Raw genomic sequence first — 18,346 nt, forward strand, 5'->3', positions numbered from 1 at the left:
GTCAATAAAGAGACATTGACCCTAACTTCAGACTCAGTGGGACACGTGACAGGAAGTCAGTCTTTTCTGCAGCTCTGAATCTTTTTTTTTTTTTTTTTGAGACAGAGCCTCAAGCTATTGGCCTGGGTAGAGTGCTGTGATGTCACAGCTCACAGCAACCCCAAACTCCTGGGTTTAAGCGACGCTCTAGTCTCAGCCTCCCGAGTAGCTGGGATTATAGGCACCCACCACAATGCCTGGTTATTTTTTGGTTGTAGTTGTCATTGTTTGGCAGGCCCCGGCCAGATTCGAACCCGCCAGCTCTGGTGTATGTGGCTGGTGCCTTAACCACTTGAGCTACAGGTGCCACCTGCAGCTCTGCATGTTTTGGGTCTGCCCTTTGGATGCCCAGTGTAGTGACTTCAGCCCTGCTGCCAGTCCTCTGCATAACAGTGCCCATATTTCGGGCATATTGGTTTGGGATATGCCTCCACACGCGGGTGGCAGAGGGTAAGTGTGGGTGGTAGCACCAAGACACGCCTTCTCAGTGCAGGGCTAGGAGAGGTTGGCTCTGTTTCCCACAGGCCATCTCGGGCCTGGATGAGACTGAGAGCAGACTCATCTGACATTTGATGTGTGCATGTGTTCTGCAACATGGTTTTGTTCTTTAACCAGGGGTCCCTATATAGCTGGGAAGTTATATAGGGCACTAAATTCACAAATGGTCAAAATATTGCTAATGCTTTATATTAATTTATTCATACTTAATTTACTCATCATTAATTCCTCTTAATTTATGATACCTCTGATAAGTCTTTTTGAATATCTCATGCTGGAGGATCCACCACTTTGAAACAGTCATGTCGTTAACACAGTAAAAATACTTCTCTCTCATTCCCTCTCATTTCTCCTATGAGCTTCTCTCCTCCAAGCTAAGCAGTTTTTCTCTAACCACACTTTTCAACTGCTTTCTCATGGTGAGGTTTTTAGTAGCGTCAAGAAACAGCATGGTTTAATAAAGTCATGAACTTTGGGCCCAACTGGTTTTGCATCCTGGCTTTGCAGCTCAGCTGCAAACTATTGAACCCCCCTAAGCTACACTTGCTAATCTATACATTTGGGATAAAAATTCCTATCTCAGAGAGTTGTGACGACTAATAACACAGAATACTTGTGGAGTGCTTACCACTATTCTACGTGGCTTACCTGTGCTAACACAGCCATCTTGGGAGTGGGTGCTTTATTGATCTGCATTTTGTAGATGAGGAAACTAAGGCAGAAAGGCATTGCGTAACTCATCTGTAACCACACAACTTGCAAGAGACACAGCCAAGCTTTGAACCCAGCCTGTCTGGTTCTGCTGTTTTGTGTACAAACAGCACTTATCCTGGCGGCTGGCACCTAGTGGGAGCTAGCTATTGTCACTACTGTTGAAGCTCATCATCCTGTTCCCCACTCCTGAATCTGCCCCAGGCTTAAGCATTTACCTATCCAATGCCAGGTGTGCCTGATCAGGGCCAAAGAGAGATGGGCCCACATGTTTTTGGAAGTTAAAGGAATCGTGTAGCTTCCCTTGCTACTTCGTCCAGAGTCCGGAAGTCTAGTCATTGCCTCAGGTGAACTTCTACTGGACCAAAACTTTTGGTGCAGGAAAGGAATCTGGAGAAAGGATATGAGTTGCTTTTGACAGGTGGGACCTTTGGGATTTAAGGTGATGCTTTTGTTTGCCTGGTGCAGTAGAACAGGTGGGGTCTAGCATGGCCAGGCCCCTGCTGTGTTAGTTCATTTGGTGTAGCGCTCCTGAGAAGGGAAAGCAGGTTGTGTTTCTTGGCAGATTCAGGGCTGCTTTCACATGACTGTTAGGAGTGGATGCAGGCCTCTCCTAACATTTGCAGGGGCCCAGGTAGGAGTAGGATTGGAGGCCATGCCCACAGCCCATGGCTCTTTCCTGCCCCTCCCACTCTTCCCTGTCCACCACCAGGGGAGTCCTGTGTGCACTCTGGTGCCAGCGCATCCATAGGCTCCCACCCCTCTAAGCAGCCCCTGATAGCCAGCCCTCACTCCTAAGGGGGCACAGAGGCAGTGGCTGGTCTGTTTTATGGAGTGTAGATTCAGGAAAAGACATGCAAAGCCCTTGTAAATAGACTCGGGGGCATTTGGATGGGAAATTCTGAAGTCTCAGGTCCTGGAGCATAATCTAGAACAGTGGTTCTTAACCTTCCTAATGCTGCAACCCTTTAATACAGTCTAAAGGGGTCATGACCCACAGGCTGAGAACCGCTGATCTAGAAGGTGAGAGAAGGTACAAAGTTAGGGCAGGGGCCCTGGCCGCCCAGCTCTAAGGGCAGCTCTACCAAAGACTGCTCTGGGCTGCAGTCTTTCTTGCTGTCCTGATGTCTCCCAGGATCTCAAAAGGCTGACCCCTGACATCTCACAGCCACTCTTCCCCTGCCCTGGCTTCCACTCTACAGCTGTGATTCTCCTATTGATTGCCTCTTGTTTGTTTAAAGAGCCTGCTCCCTGCTGCTCCCTGCTTATCATACCTGTGACTGGGGAAGTGCTCAGGGTGTGGGGCCTGGGCATCTGGAGCTCCTGGAGGAGAGGGTGGAGGGCAGGGGGCTTAAGACTAAGTGGCTATTGCTTCCTGCCCACCCCCTGGTCAGCTGCAGGACACGAACTTTCCTCATCCTACACTAGCTCCTCCAGGCTCCAGGTCCCTGGTGCTTTCCAGACCTGGCTAGGTTGTCTTCTCAGGCCTGAGTGTACTACTATTTCCCATGTCAATCTCCAAGCCTTGCTGCCCTCCTCTCTGCACAGGTTCTTCTCATTTTCTGGCCCCAGTCAAGTCCCCCTATTCTATTAACATAATTACTCCCAAATGAAATCATCTCATTCTTTTCATGAAGCGTATGTAAAACTAGACCCTCTCCAGTCTCCCAATGCCTCATCATCCATCCTGGACAAACAGTTCATGACTGACTGACAGGAGTGATCAGGAGAAACACGTGCTCACAACCCCATAGTACGGGCACACGCTCAGAGAATCCCATGTCACACAGCCCTTGGCATACAAAGGAAACAGCACCGAGCCACCTCTCTTGCTTCTCCTACCTGTACCTACCCGGCCTCTGCAAGGTTTAGAAATGGAATAATCTATAGGGTTCAGCATTTATTTCCCAACAATTTCTCCAAGGATAGTTCCGGTGTGTGAAGATTTGGAAATGAATGGATGGGCAAACTGGGAAGGTGACACATATAGCCCAGAGCCCTCCTACCTGGATCCCCCAAAGTGTCAAGCATAGTCATCCTCAACCAACTACAGGGAATGGTCTTTATTCCAAGTGAAGGTATTTTTAGATGGAGCATTGGATAGTCCACTGCACTGAGGAAGGGATGCTGTCTCACACACATGTGCACGAACACACGCACTCTCAAATATTCAAATACTTATTGAACTAGACTCCATGGAGATTTGGATGATTGGATAGAATCCAATTTAAAAAGCCACAAACCACCTTTGGGAACCCAAGTATTTTTTTTCTCAGTATACTAATTACATGTTCTTTCTGGCAAAAATATGTCTTATTTCCAGACAAACAAAACAAATGCAGGGACGCATATGTTCCTGATAGAAGTTCTGGGAAATGCCAGGAAAAAGAGGAGTCACGCTGCTTTGCTTCTTGTTGCCCCCACCAAGCATCTAATGTTCCAATCTCAAAGCCTTTACTCACCACCTTTCATCCCCGCTACCTCTTCAACCCCATCCTCCATTCTGCCTAAATTGTGCCAATAATTCTAGGCTCATCTCAAGTAGTATTTTGACCGGGAAGTTTCTGATCCCCCAGCAGAATCAGTCTTTCCATAGGACTTTCTTTTAGTCTATCTATGACATTCCACTCACTGTTCCCTGTTTTATAGTGCTGTGTCCATGGCTGTCTGTGCTCTTAAACATAGAAGTCAGAAGTGTGTCTGGTTCCTGTATGTGACCTCAGCACCCAGCACAGGCCATTGGCATACACTCAAAGAGTAACTGCTGATGTCAACATATTCGACCATTTCCTTGTTGATACTTTTGTCCTTGAGTAGAAAGAAGTCATGGTCTTTGATCTCTCCTGTCATGTTCTGGGAAGCCCTCAGCTTTGGATTTGGACAACTCTTTCCATGGAGATTTTTTCACAAAGACCTTGCCTCCAGATCCATCTCTCTTTCTAGTGCCTGTGATAGCAACAGCATATACATCCCTAAGAATTCTGAGCTACCCACACATTATTTTATTGTCAAGTAAATGGCAAGTTTTTTAAAAAGAAGAATCTCTGAGTAAGAGTCTATTATCGGTGTTATAGGTGGATACGCTGCCATGCCACTCTCATCCCTTTCCAGTGTTTACTTTTTAATTTATTTTGTATTCAATAAGTTTCTTCCCCAAAGAGCAAAGAAAGATGAATTTGACTATTTAAGGACAAAAGCACTATTCTGTCTTCTAAAACAATTAATTTCCCAAGTCTGCTCAGGACTGAGATCAGGCCAGTTTGCTTTTGTGGACAGATAATGAGTGTTAGTAACTGCACTGTCCTGTGTTACAGAAAGCAGGACAAGAGATGTGGAAGTGGAGGCTCTCGCAGCTTGAGCCTTAAATCTCAGACACCAGAGGACATTTTCAACAGAACTACTAAACAATTCTATTGTTCAAGAGGCTACTAAAAACAGATGGTTTCCTGGTAATTATTTATTGTGTTAAAATAACCATGCCAGCAGGTGCCTACGTTACTAGTTTCTTGACCCCAAACCAGCTTGCCAGAGAGAACAGTAGCAGCTCCATCACAGCTGGCAGATGCATGGTAGTTCGGTGTTTGATCCCAGTTCTCAGAACAGCCTCAGGAAAGGCTGTTTGAAACTGCTGCAACCAGACAGAGAAATATGTCATGAGATACAGGAGTTGTTCATCAATTACTGAGCATAGACTGAAGATTAGGGAAGAATTCATCATGCGCGCTCCATTGCAAAGCACTCTTTAGAATAAATGAACTCATGAAGGTGGTGTCCAAGGAGAATTCTTATTTCCTACCTTCTCTTGTTAGTAGTATGAGCAATGAAGAATGCCACACCCAAAATTCTGGTGACACCTTCCCTGGTACTCTCTTCCCTTTAGGGCAGAGTTATCTTGAGTCTTCTATTCTCTTTCCCACTCCACCCCTCCTCTTTAAAAATCAGATCCCAGCTTCTAGGATTTGGTTTCCAGGCGCTCTTGCACACATTTCTATAGCATTTCTTGCTTTTCTATGTAAGTCTACCCCCTACCCCCGCCCCAAAAAAAAAAAAAAAAAACGAAAAACCTTCACGGAGTCATTTTTCTACTTTTTGGTCCAGAACCTCAATGAAAGGGACATTTCCATTCCCAGAGGAGGAGAAGCTGCAATAGGGCCCCTGCTCCAGGTGCAGCTTTCCGAGTTGCTCCCGGCCCAGCTCATCTGCAGCAGGCAGACCGGAAGGCAGAGTGTGCCTGTGACCCCAGACTGCAGTCCGGAGAGTACGGAGCGCTCAGCTTCCAGCTCCCTTACCCGGAGAGCACGTGAGCCCCCTTTCCTGGTTAGGGTCAGTAGACAAAAGCGGTTTCTCTGTTCACCGCCTGTGATCACAGGGCGCCCACTCCCTCCCTCAGCAACACCACTCCTCAGAAAATCGTTTTCCCACACGGGTGACAGGTCTTTTGCCTTTGGTGACGTCTGAGCTCAGAGGCCATGCTGAGTCTTGATCGGGCGGCTCGGCCTGTTTCAGCTCACCCAAAGATACTATGGCTCCATGGGAGGTGCCTCTCCTTCGCCATTTCTCTTGGGAGCCAACTAAGATGGTCACGTCTGTCTCCCAGCTCCAAGAAGGTTTTTAGCCCCCAAACTCTAGGTTCCCAAAGCACCCACGGGCAGCAAGTCAGACCTTGGCGCTGGGATGGCTCCCCCGCCGAAACGCCAAGGAAAGGCCCTGCCTGAGGCTCGCCTGGCGGCGTGCACCTTTAGGACCCTTTCAAGGGCTCCCTAAAAGTCGCTGGAATACAAGCGCTCACTCCTTCATGTCCTGATCTAGTTCCTGATGCTTCGCTTCGTTTCTGGGTGTCCCCGCACTGCCCACTGAACACGGTGGAAGGAGAGGATGAGGGTGAGGAGCGGAGGCTAGTGGGGCTGGTCTTGGCGGCTTTGCTGGCTTCCTCTCTTCACCAGGTTTCGCAGCATGCCCTCTCCGGAGAGGTCGTCCTGCCTGTTCACAGGCTCCTTCTCACGCCTCTCCCCATCCTCGTTCCTCCGAGTTCTTGACTGGGGTGGGGAGGACAGCTTTCCCTAGTCTGTTCACCTTCCCTTTCCCTCCCCCCGGAAAAGGCCACCTTGCCCCGACGGCGCGACGGCCTCGGCCCGCCTTAGCAGGCAGAGCTGCTGGGCAGCAGGTCGTAGCGCCCCCCACTGTCGACCACAACTCCTGGAGGGTAGTAGAGCAAGTCTGGCTCTGCCGCGGCGTGCAGCGGCGCCAAGGCCTGCAGCCCCTGATCCTCGGGCTCTGGCTTGGTACTGGCGGTGAAGGGACGCATGCTGGTGAGCGAGGGAGACGCGATGCGCCACAGCAGGTTCTTGAGCGCCTTGCGGAACTCTCGGCGCACGAGGCAATAGAGGATGGGGTTGAGGCAGCTGTTGGAGTGTGCCAGGCACACGCTCAAGGGGAACCCGTACACCTGGCACAGGAAATACTCCTGGCTGAAGGGCACCGCGTTGAACTTGATGAGGATGCTCCAGGTGGTGAGCGCCTGGTTGGGCAGCCAACACAGGAAGAAGGACAGAACCACAATGGTCACCGATTTGGTGACTTTGGACCGTCTTCGGGCACTGACGGCAGCCAGGCCTCCGCTGGCTGCTGCGGCCCCCACCACGCGGCGGGAGGAAATGAAGCGCACCAACAGCAGGTAGCACAGGCTGATAACGCCCAGCGGCAGCACGAAGCCCAGCAGCACCTTCTGCAAGTGGTAGAGGCCCAGCCAGAACTGCCTGTCACGGTCCAGCAGCTTGTCCGGGAAGCGCACCAGGCACAGCTCCTCGCCCATCACCTCGACAGTGGTGGAGAATATGGCATTGGGCAGCGAGGCCAGCGTGGCTGAAGCCCAGATCAACACGCACAACGCCTCGGCGGAGAAACAACAGCTGTCCCTCAGCCTCTGGCTCCAGCACTCCCCTCGGCCATGTCCTCGGGTCCAATGGCTCCTAAGAGCCGAGGCCACCGAGTGGTAACGCGCCACGCTCATGGCAGTGAGGAAGAAGACGCTGGCGTACATGTTCGTGGAAGTCACGATGGACGCGATCTTACACATGGCCTTGCCGAAAGGCCATTTGAAGTCAAGCGCGTTCTCCACCGCCCAGAAGGGCAGGGTGAGGACGAACTGAAAGTCTGTTAGCGCCAGGTTGGTGACGAAGAGGTTGATGGGGGACTTGCGCCAGCCCTGCTTGCTCTTCATCAGGTAAAGCACCAGCAGGTTGCCGGCCAACCCCAGAGCGCAAACGACCCAGTACACTACGCTGATGAGGATCCGCACGCAGGTCTCGGCGTCGGTGCTCTCCGCCTTGCCGCTGCCCAGAGGGTGCCCTGGCGCCCCGCCATCTGGCAACTCCAGCCCCATCTCCCACAGTAAGTCCTGAAGCTGCAGCGACGCGTTGCCACTCACGTTGGCCACCTCCAGGAGGTCCGGGATCAGATGGAAGAGTTCTGCCAGATTTCCCCCTCCACTGGCCTTATCCATGGTAGTTACCGTTGCAGCAGCAGCCACCTGAATGCGCAGGTGCTTCCAGGGGGCAAGACGGAAAGGAACGGGGTTCGCCCGGGGTGTAGTCCCCAGGTGAGCGCTCAGGACGTGAGCTGAAGCTTTCAAAGTGGCCGCTGAAGACAGGGCGGTCCCAGCGTGCAGAGCACCGCCTCGGGCGCAGGAGTAGAGCGCAGCGCCTGCTTCGGAGCCGAGTTGAGGGGCGCAGCTTCTCAGCCTAGCGGCCGGCGTTCAGAGGTTCTCGGGCCAAGTTCAGAATCTCTCGGTTCGGAATGTACAACTCAAACTCCCCTCCCCCCTCTATTTCCCGCTTGGGCACTGGCGCATAACTCACCCAGCTATCCTGTTTGAAGAAGGAGCCTCTTCTTCAAATCCCTCGGTCGCTTCCCCTGTTTCTGCTTGGGCGAGGTTTCTTTCTTTGACAGAAAGAGTCCCTAAATTTCGTCCCCCTCGTTCTGGTGCCTGGCGGTCCGCGAGTGTCTCGGTCTCTCGGCTGTTGTCAATCCGAGTGGGTTGCCTGCAGGGCTCTACAGAATTGTGTTGCCACCCGCGCTGCCGAGGCGGAGGGCGGCAAGGAGCATGCGTAACTCCCGCGCGCAGCGAGGGGGCGCTTTCCGAGGTGCTGAGCCCAGCCGCGCCCGCGCCGGGGACCCGGGAGGGCGGGCGGCAGCAAAGCCCCCAGCCAACTCCACCTTCTCTCCTCAAAGTCCTGGTAAGGAAATGGTCGTAATCCGTTATTTTCCTTTGTTGCTGGAGAAAGTCTGCTTTGACACACTTTTCCTCTTCCTTCCTTATTCCCAACCATTACAATAGGTGGGTTTTTTTTTTGGTAAATTCCTCACTCCCACTTTATCTTTGAAATTATTCCATTGGTCAAGGATGTTTTTGAAATTGTGCACGTTCCTTTAAAAAACAATGATAGTGGCCTCTTTTCATGTTCAATGATGGTGAGTCCTTACTGAGGATACAAATAAAAGCTCTGCCTTTCCTTCTTTAATTAGCTGACCACTTACGTGGTGTCTGTGATTGTCGGGATTTTCAAAGGATCTTCATGTAACCGAACTTTTGGGTTCGAGTGTTGCCCCTCCCTCTGAGCTACACACAGCATATAATCGGTGAGCAGACCTCACAGACATTAAATCTGTCTGCCATTGGCCCAAAGCTCTTCAACAGATGGTTTGATCATACACCCCACACTCTCTTCACTTAGCTGCAGATGGAACAGATGATACCATATAGGGCTGATATTGGACCATCAGCTCCCCTATTTTCACTATTATTATAATCAGATCTCTAACAGGTATTTCTCAGACCAATGGGAGTAAGTTCTAAGGAATTTGCCAAGGAAATGAATGGAAACCCTTCCAATTACTTCTCAAGTTGCAGTTTATTTAAATGCCAGGTTAACTTCTCTAGTGTAAATTACACTTTTAAGGAATTACTTAAGAAATTTATGGCGGCGCCTATTGCTCAGTCGGTAAGGCGCCGGCCCCATATACCGAGGGTGGCGGGTTCAAATCCGGCCCCGGCCAAACTGCAACCAAAAAATAGCCGGGCGTTGGTTGTGGCGGGCGCCTGTAGTCCCAGCTGCTCGGGAGGCTGAGGCAAGAGAATCGCTTAAGCCCAGGAGTTGGAGGTTGCTGTGAGCTGTGTGAGGCCACGGCACTCTACCAAGGGCCACAGAGTGAGACTCTGTCTCTACAAAAAAAAAAAAAAAAAAAGAAAAGAAATTTGAAATGTTTTCAGTCTGGGACTAAAATGAAACAAAAGTATCTTAAGTATAACTGTTCTCACTCTTGAGATAATCCTGAATTCCAAGATTTACTCGGAGAGATAAAGAGGATGTGACTTTCAAGGAGAGGGGTTAAAAACTCTTAAAAAAAAAAAAACAAAAACATGATATCCAAAACATACGACGGAAAACCGAAATAATTTTGATTCCAAAGTGAGAACACACTTACTTTCCCTATAGATACTGGAATGCTCTGTCTTCCCGCTGGAGGGCGCCAGAGCTTTAGTAATAATAAAAACCAAACGAAATTCAGACTGCTTCCCTCCATCAGTTTATTTATTTATTTATTTTTAATTTTTCTTTGTAACCAGTATATTAAGGAGACATTCACACTTTTCAAGAATTGCTTAAAAATTTGATACCCATATTTAAGCACGTGAACATATGTAGACTTTAAAACATACAATTAAAACTATTCATCATCTGCTATACTATCAACATTAAATTACAGTTACTTTGGAGCATAAGTCAAATGATTTAAAGAAAGCCTGTAACATACCTAAGGAAGACCTTCCTAAATTATGCATGCAAATTACTTCTCCACATAAAGGTCTCTTCACTTCACTTTAACTTCTGGAAGTTACTACTCAGGGGTTTATCATGGTCCAAAGAGAAGAGGGGGGGAAAAATAAACAAGTGTGGTCAAGTTACACATATATGGATATATTACATATGGATGGCACAGAGGGAATGCAATTCTGTAAGTGCATGCCCTCGAGAAGCAGCATATTATGATAAACTCTCTTTTTGGAAAGGCAACTTTTCTATTACTGATAACAGTAACAGGATAAATTATATATTATGTCATTTTCAAGTAACAGTTTAGGCAAAATAATAAATGCAGAGGCATCACAATGAATCCCACTCAATGCAAATTAACTATACACACCAACACTTCTCTACAAATTAAGTTTTCTTTATCTGATTGCCAGTTAAATACAGAGTTTTAATTTCATAGCTTAACAATGAAGGGTGGTACACTGAAGCCAAGGCATACACCTAGCATTTCATTCTAAGCTTGTTCATGTACACAGCTGAAATCAATTACAAGGAATTTGGCCTAACAAATGCTAGGGAACTCTTTTTTAAAGTAGTTTTTAGCAGGTATTAAATTTCATCTTGCACACCAAAGTCATACATACAGGGCAAAGTCAGAGCTTTTATATTTGCATTTATTCTTCATTTAACCTTTAAAATACTACTATAGTTGAATATTAAAACAGAAACAATAGCAAATAGTGAGCATATTATGATTACAGTCCTTCACTCATTTGTTACTGCACAAAAATGCCAGCGTGAGTGTCATTCATGGCCTCATTAAGAAGTTTGACACTGAACACCACCTCTGGGATGATGTTCATCATCCTCATATGCTTCTCCATTGTCATGGCGCCATCTTTCCTGATTTGGATCAAAGTTCACCAGTTCTACTTGATCCATTTCATCAGTCTCTTCTACTTCCTTCCTCTCTGGGAGAAGTTTTTCCAGCAATGAGAGTTTATCAGGAGAAAGAAAGTCATTCTCAGGAAAGTTTACTTTAAATTCGATGATTAGGCGACCCTTTTCATATGGTCTATGATAAGTTGGCATGCCTTCATTTAGCACACACTTGATATCTCCATGCTTGACAATCTGACCTGGATGAGAGCTGATGACTATGGTTCGGTTGTCAAGAGTAGACGGGCTTTTGGAAGCCACACAATGCTTCAACCCGCTGTATATCCATGCACATGCACAGGTCTTTTCCTCATCGAGTAAAAACGGCATGGTCCTTCTGATCTAACACAATGATAATATCTCCTGGCTCCAATCCTGGTTCCTGGTCTCCTTCACCATGGAATGTTATCTTCTGGCCATCTTTCATGCCTTTGTCAATATGAACTTCCAGAATCTTCTTCTCTGGAACTATCTTCCTTCCATTGCAGTTTTTACATCTATCTTTAGGACTGATCTGTTCTCCATGGCCCTGGCACTCCATGCACACAGACTGAATTTGCTGACCCATTCCAGGTCCTATCTGGTGAGTTCTTATTTGCATTCCAGTACCTTGGCAATTGGGATAGCACTCTACTGCTCCTTTTTTGCCACCTCGGCCTTCACATTTGTCACAAATCACATTCTTTTGCAAAGACAGTTTTCTTGTGGCACCATTATATAAATCTTCTAAGGTAACTGAGCTGATGTACCACATTTTTACCTCTCCTTTCTCTCTGCATCCTTCCTCCTCCTCCAAAAACATATCAAAGATGTCCATGGAGGAACCAGAACCACCAGCTGCTCCACCCTCTTTAATTGCCTGTTCTCCTCCTTTGTCATATAATTCCCTTTTCTTTGCATAAGCTTGAGAAATCTGTTTAAACTTCTTGCCTTCATTTGGATTCTTATCAGGGTGGTACTTCAAGGCCAGTTTTCTATATGTCTTCTTCAATTCTTCGTGAGTGGCATTGGGTTTGACTCCCAAAACATTATAGTAAGTGGTTTCTTTCACCATTTTCTACAGCCGGTGAGAGGGCAGAGGCCCACGCAGTGGAGCGGAAAGGAGCACTTAGTTGTGCGCTGCTCTGGCAGCCAAGTGTTCTGGAAAGTTCCCCTCCATCAGTTTATTATCTGGAGATCAGCCCTACCCTAATTAGATCTCCTAAATCACTGATTGCTTCTCTGGACACCTCTTATCTCTGTTTAATTAGCTTCACCTTCACACTCTTTTTTTGCTAGCTTTTTATCTACGTCAAATTTCCCTGTCTCTCTCAGCATTACAAGTGTAACCAGGACACCAGAACCAGTAGTATGAACCAAACACTTGTGTGGATTAAACTTGCCCTTTATTACCAAGATTCAGAATCCCAGGATGGCAGGGAGATCATTCTCAAAGTCTCCTTTCCTTTGAGAGAGTTTCACAGAGTTCATATATCTTCCCCCAAAGTTACTATCTTTAGCTAATCTCTAGCTGATGGATTCAGTGTTTGCTACTTTTCCAAGCTGTGTATCTGGTGGTTTTTTTTTTTTTTTCAGCCCAGTATGGTGATGGCCTTTGTGGTGCTGGAACCAGGGGAAGACTGGGTGATGTGACTAATAACTACTTAGATCATTAAGTAACTTTTACAGTTAAGGAGGGAGAAGTTGAGGCTGTTTTTCCTCCACACAATGAACTTTTTTTTTTGAGACAGAGTTTTACTATGTCACCCTTGGTAGAGTGTGGTGGCATCACAGCTCATAGCAACCTCTAACTCTTGGGCTTAAGCAATTCTCTTGCCTCAGCCTCTCCAGTAGATGGGACTACAGGCACTGGCCACAATGCTAGCTATTTTTTCATTGCAGTTGTCATTGTTGTTTAGCTGGCCCTGGCCAGCCTCAAACCTGCCAGCCTCAGTGTATGTGGCCCGTGCTGCCCTACTCACTGGGCTACGGGCACTGCCACATGAGGAACTATTGAAAAATAAAAAAACCTAGTAATGCTGTAAGACATCTGTTACTAAGTTTTTGGTATGTTCTCTCTAATAACCTCCACTGCCCACACATACACACAGCTTTAATGTTTTAACATGTTAAATATTACCCAGGAACATATCTACCTGATCTGCTCTAAATCACATTGTACATATGTAGTCACCCTTTATGAAAAAAGATTGTGGGATCTTAATTCAATTCATCTTACATTCACTGGTCATTTGCTCTTTGCCAGTCACTGAGGTAGGCTGAAAGATAAAGAGAGTGCAAGTCCTCTATCTTGATCTTCTCTGGAACTCTGTTTATCTATCTGTCTATCTATCTATCTATCTATCTATCTATCTATCTATCTATCTATCTATCTATCTATCTATCTATCTATCTATCTATTTTTAGAGAAGAGATCTTTTTCTATCACCCAGGCACCTTTTCCTGTTACCTACTCACTTAAGAGGTGAGTAGGCTGGAGTGCAGTGCTATAATCACATCCCTACCATAGCTTGGAACTTCCAGGTGCAAGTGATCCTCCTGCCTCAGCCTCCTGAGCAATTTGTACTCCAGGAGTGTGCCATCACACTCAGCTAACAAAAATTCTTTTAAGAGATGGGATCTCATTATGTTTCCCAGGATGGTCTTAAACTCTTACCCTTAAGTAATTCTCCCAAGTTGTTGGGATTACAGAATAAGTCACTGCACACAGCTGGAATCCTTAGTTTAAATGAGTGTACAATTTACCAGTGTCTAAGACTACATTTTTTGTTTAGACTTGTGCATGACTAAGTTATTTAGAATGTAATTATTCATGGCAGATGCATAGATGATAATTTTAGCTCTTCTATTATTCTCTTTTATTTTTTAAGAGGTGACTATGTAATAAGTGGTTATAACTTGGTGGGATAGTCCAGTTTTAGATTTTGTTGTTGTTATCTTATGGCTACTCTGTGTTGGTATTTGAATAAAACATGAAGGTGGAGAGGGTTTCTTATATTACATATACAGTCTGCTTCTCTGTCCTCTTTTCTACCTAAATTGAGACCAGGAAGGGGCCTAAAAGAAAAATCCTGTTAGTAGGAAGACTCTGCTCTGTCCTTCGTGGTGGTAGGATATGAGATCTTGAAACCTTTTTCTGGGCTGCTTTTGTGTTCCTGAAGCCATCTGGGCCATGTGAAGCAATGGGTAAGGACAGAGTAAAAGCATACCCTAAAAAATAACCACTGGGATCCCCTAGTCATAGAATGTAACAAGTCACCTGCTTTGGTCTGGCATTTTGCAGAGAAGACTGAAGAGATGAAGGGATTTACACAGAGACTTGCCACTAGGAGGTAGCCATACCAGCTCTAAAACATAAGTCCCTTGACTCTCATGTGACAGCTCTTAGTCGGTATTTCTTTTCCCTAGTGGGACCCAACTCTTCCATATTCATATTTTTCAACAAAGAGGCAGGTGGTAGACTAAATAATATCCCCCCATGTATGTCCACATCCTAATCTGAGCATCAGGGTGTTAGATGTTATTTTATATACTCAAAGGATTTTGCAGATGTGATTTAATTACAGGTTTTGAGATGTGGGAGATGGTTGTGGATTACTGGGTTAGTGCCAATATAGTCATAAGAATACTTATAGGAGAGAACCAGGAGGAATCAGAGTCAGAGGTCAAGGCAAAGTGGTGACAGAAGCAGAGAGTGCAGTGATGCTCTTTGAAGATGGAGGAAGGAGCCACCAGCCAAGAATACCAGTAGCTACTAGAACCGGAAAAATGCAAGAAGATGAATTCTTCCCTAGACCTCAAGAGGGAGTCAACTCTGCCAGCACTTTGGTTTTACTTCAGTAAAACTGATTTGGGACCTCTGATCTCCAGAACTGTGAGAGAATAACTTTGTCCTTTTTTAAAGGTATTATACTTGTAACTTGTTATAGCAGGAATAGAAAGCAATATGGAGTGGGTACACAACCCTGACTTGCATAATATGTAATGGTAAATTGAGCAATTGTGAATTAAATAGGTTGGTTCATCTGAGCATCCTACTCACTCATTAGACACATATTTATTGAGAATCAACTTTATGCCATGTGCTAGAGATTTGTTGATCAATGGCCATTTTCCAGAGCTCAACATTCTAATAGATAAGAGAGACATTTTATGAAATTAGAATTCTTATGAATTGTATGTTTTCAATTATAATAAGAAAGAAAACAAAATAAAATCATCATAAAACCACATGCAAAGCAGTTAAGTTTTAATTATGAGTATGTTTAATTTAATTCTAAGAATCACATCTTTTCAAAGTAAAAATCTTTAAGATCAATTTAGATTTCCAATTGCTACATGTATATTTAATGACATAGTATTTTTTTTCTAGAAAGCTGTTGACAAAAGATGCATCTTAGAAACTAGAGTATTTTTGAGGAAAGGAAATTCAGTAAGCAGGTAACAGGGGAGAGGGAGAAAAGAGAAGGGAAAGAAAGAGCATTCCAGAAAGAATGGGCAGCTTGGGTGAAGATGCCAGGGAGGAAGGAAAATGATGCTTTTGTAGGATAGAAAGAAGATGAAGTGTCTTCAGCACAGGGGAATGGAGTAAATAGTGCTGGATAATTTGGTCAGGTGGTCAGGAGTCAAACAATTCCTAGCCAAAAATTTGATCTGTAACTTTAGATTAATGGGGAACAATGAAAAATTTTGATCAAGGGAGCAACAAGATAAGTTTTGCACATCCAAACCATTCCTCTAGTTGTAGTATGGAGAGTTGACTGGATGGGGAAAGGGGAATATGAATCAAAGCGGGAAGCCACAGTAGTAGTTCAGTGGAGAGATGTTTATGGTCCAGTTGAAAGTGGCACAGGGCAGAAACAAGTTTAAATAAATAGTTAAGAAAGGACTGACTTGACAGTCCTTGGTGGTAGATTGCATACTAGGTTGAAGGTAAGGAGAAATCAAAAGCCTCAAGTTTCCTCTTTCTAGATCTGGATAGGTGGACATACTGAAAAAGTGAGATGGGGGAATATGACACCTTCTGATTGAGCATACAAGATTGTGAATGCCAACAGGCCATCAGATTGAAATGTCAAGTAGACAGTTGGAGACATGGATCTGTAACTCAGAGATGCCTGTAGTCAACTAGTATATTATTGACAACTGAAGCTTTGACATTGGTGAGACTGTCTGGGGCAGAGTGAGGATTGATTGAGAAGAGGATGGAATCTTAGGGGAACTCTGAGATTGAATGATCTGGTAGAAGGTGGTAAGTCTTTGTGTAACAATTAGAATTAGAACTAGAACTAGAGCGGAGGAGGAAAATTAGGAGCATGTGAAATGGATGCCAAGAAATCTAAGCAATGTAAGAGAAAAAGACAGGGGCTGTGTCTAATGAAAGGTCAAGGAAGGTAAGAACAGAAAATGTTAATTGGGTTTATAGACCTGGAGACAGTTGACAACCTCAGGGGGACTATGTCAGGAGGCAGACCCTGGGGGAAGGGAAACACACACACGTACAACAAGGAAGCTATTCTCATTGACTTCTGACAACCAAAGAAACTGAGTCAGGAGGAGATACCGTAGCCTATCCAAGCTCAGCTGGCAAGTCAGTAACAGAATTAGAAATGAATTCAAAGGTATTGATTTATGTCTTTGGAATTCTATAGCATAAGCTGAAAGAGTTGACTAGGTACCTGCCTAACAAACCATAGAGCCTGAACCTTTTGGGGTCCTCAGGCTGCATTGCTAACCTGAGTAGTCACTTTAGTCTAAGTTACAATTTCTAAACATTGGAACTATTGACATTTTGAGCCAGGTAATTCATTATTGTGGTTTACCAGAATTCCTAGTCTATACCCATTAGACACCAGTAGTAACCCCCACTCCTGTTGTGACAACCCAAACTTTCTCCAAACATTGTCAAACATCCCTTAGGGCAAACATCTCCTTTCTCAATGTTGAGGATGACTTGTGTAAACATAGGCCATTTTTCAGAAAGGGAATTGATAGGAGATTATGAAACAATCCATCATGAACCCATTCCCACTTCTAGGAACACTTCAAGGGTCCTGTCCTTCATGTGGGAGCTGGAAGTGTATAAAGAGGAACAGCATGTCATTCTTTCTTATGTTACACACACACCCTGTGAGCATTGGTGCAATTTAATCCTCCTAAGTAGAAAGCCCAATCCTTTCTCTAGATGCTTTCCAATTACCCAACAGTAGAGCTGCTAATATCATTAAACAACTTCTGTCTAAATATCACTCAAACTGGCAGATGAGTAGTCCTTTGTTAGGAGGCTTAAGAGGCTCTGGCTCACTCATATGATTATGACTAAGACTCTCTCAGCATTACCTGGATGGAGGAGAAGTTCACAAAAGCTGGACTTTGGCACACTGGCTATTCTGATATTGACCTGCAGTGAGCAGTTTAGTCTTGTGGTGGCTTCTGGATGCCACCTGTATCACTGTTGGGTGAGGGAGACTCCTGGTCACTCAGGAGCCTGAGCCACAGCCTGGGGACACTTTCTGGTTGTCCTGAGTCCATCCTGGAGGTGAAGGGAACTGCAAAAGACAAGGGTTATATCTTTTGAAGTTTGTTGTCAAATGCCTTCAACTGAGCTGTTGGCCAGCCTCCTTCAGTCCACACCCTAATTTAACAAGAACTTTAAATATCGAAAGGGAAAGCCTAAAAGGGCATTCTGATTTGGAAATTAGACACAAAGTAACCAGATAAGGACACCAAAGTCAAATGACACTCCTGAGTCTAAGGTTTCTCATCTTTAAAAGGAAGGAATTGAGATAGATGAGATGCTGAGTAGGTGACAGCAAGAGTCAATTGCAGAGCTTGCTAAAAATTCAGGTTGCCTCCCTTCCCACCGCCACACCAGACTCAGAGATTCTAATTCTCAGTGGACTTGGAGAGGAGATCTATATTTCAAACAAATATTATTCTAGGTGCTGTTTATTTTTTTAAGTTTGAGAATCTCTGGACTAACTTTTCTTTTATTTCTAACATTCCAGGTAAAAAAAAAATTCAGTCTCAAAGAAAAATTAATCTCCAATGATGGTTTATCACACATAGGGAGATAGTGAGAAAGGGGCTCTGCTGAGGTCCCTTAAAATCACATTAAAGCCAAACACGTGACATTTCCTCATTGTTGGACTATGAGGACCACATGTTGCACCAGGCCCTGAGTGCCAGGCATCACGAGACTCAAACCCTAGCAGAGGTTGTATCCAAGTGCAGCCCTCTGAGAGTGCTACTAGGATGCTAAAAGCCTACCACAAACTTCATTTCTGAGTCTGTTCTCTGAAAATTAAGCACAGATCATGTGCAAGAATTTATAGTATCACTTACCT

At 45.4% G+C, this 18,346-nt stretch overlaps 1 protein-coding gene and 1 pseudogene across 1 annotated transcript; both read right to left on the reverse strand.

Moving 5' to 3' along the window:
- Positions 1–6,385: 6,385 nt before the first annotated feature.
- Positions 6,386–8,879, reverse strand: RXFP3 (relaxin family peptide receptor 3). The gene is made up of 3 exons (XM_053598896.1): positions 8,785–8,879; positions 8,106–8,480; positions 6,386–8,003 (listed from the first exon to the last, which is right to left on the reverse strand). Exons 1-3 carry the CDS (start codon positions 8,877–8,879, stop codon positions 6,386–6,388), a joined length of 2,088 nt encoding a protein of 695 aa, XP_053454871.1.
- A 2,001-nt stretch (positions 8,880–10,880) lies between these two features.
- Positions 10,881–12,119, reverse strand: LOC128589712 (dnaJ homolog subfamily A member 1-like; annotated as a pseudogene).
- Between the last annotated feature and the right edge of the window lie 6,227 nt (positions 12,120–18,346).

Source organism: Nycticebus coucang, chromosome 1, assembly GCF_027406575.1.
Source record: "Nycticebus coucang isolate mNycCou1 chromosome 1, mNycCou1.pri, whole genome shotgun sequence".
Classification (NCBI taxonomy): domain Eukaryota; kingdom Metazoa; phylum Chordata; class Mammalia; order Primates; family Lorisidae; genus Nycticebus; species Nycticebus coucang.

Excerpts from the sequence above, each read along its gene's own strand:
- RXFP3 (XM_053598896.1), bottom strand. The coding sequence starts at position 8,879 with ATGCTGTGTGTAGCTCAGAGGGAGGGGCAACACTCGAACCCAAAAGTT. Across the intron at positions 8,481-8,784 it reads CCGACAATCACAGACACCAC|GACTTTGAGGAGAGAAGGTG; the intron begins GTAAGTGGTCAG and ends TTTCCTTACCAG. Across the intron at positions 8,004-8,105 it reads TCTTCAAACAGGATAGCTGG|AACGCCGGCCGCTAGGCTGA; the intron begins GTGAGTTATGCG and ends CGAGAACCTCTG.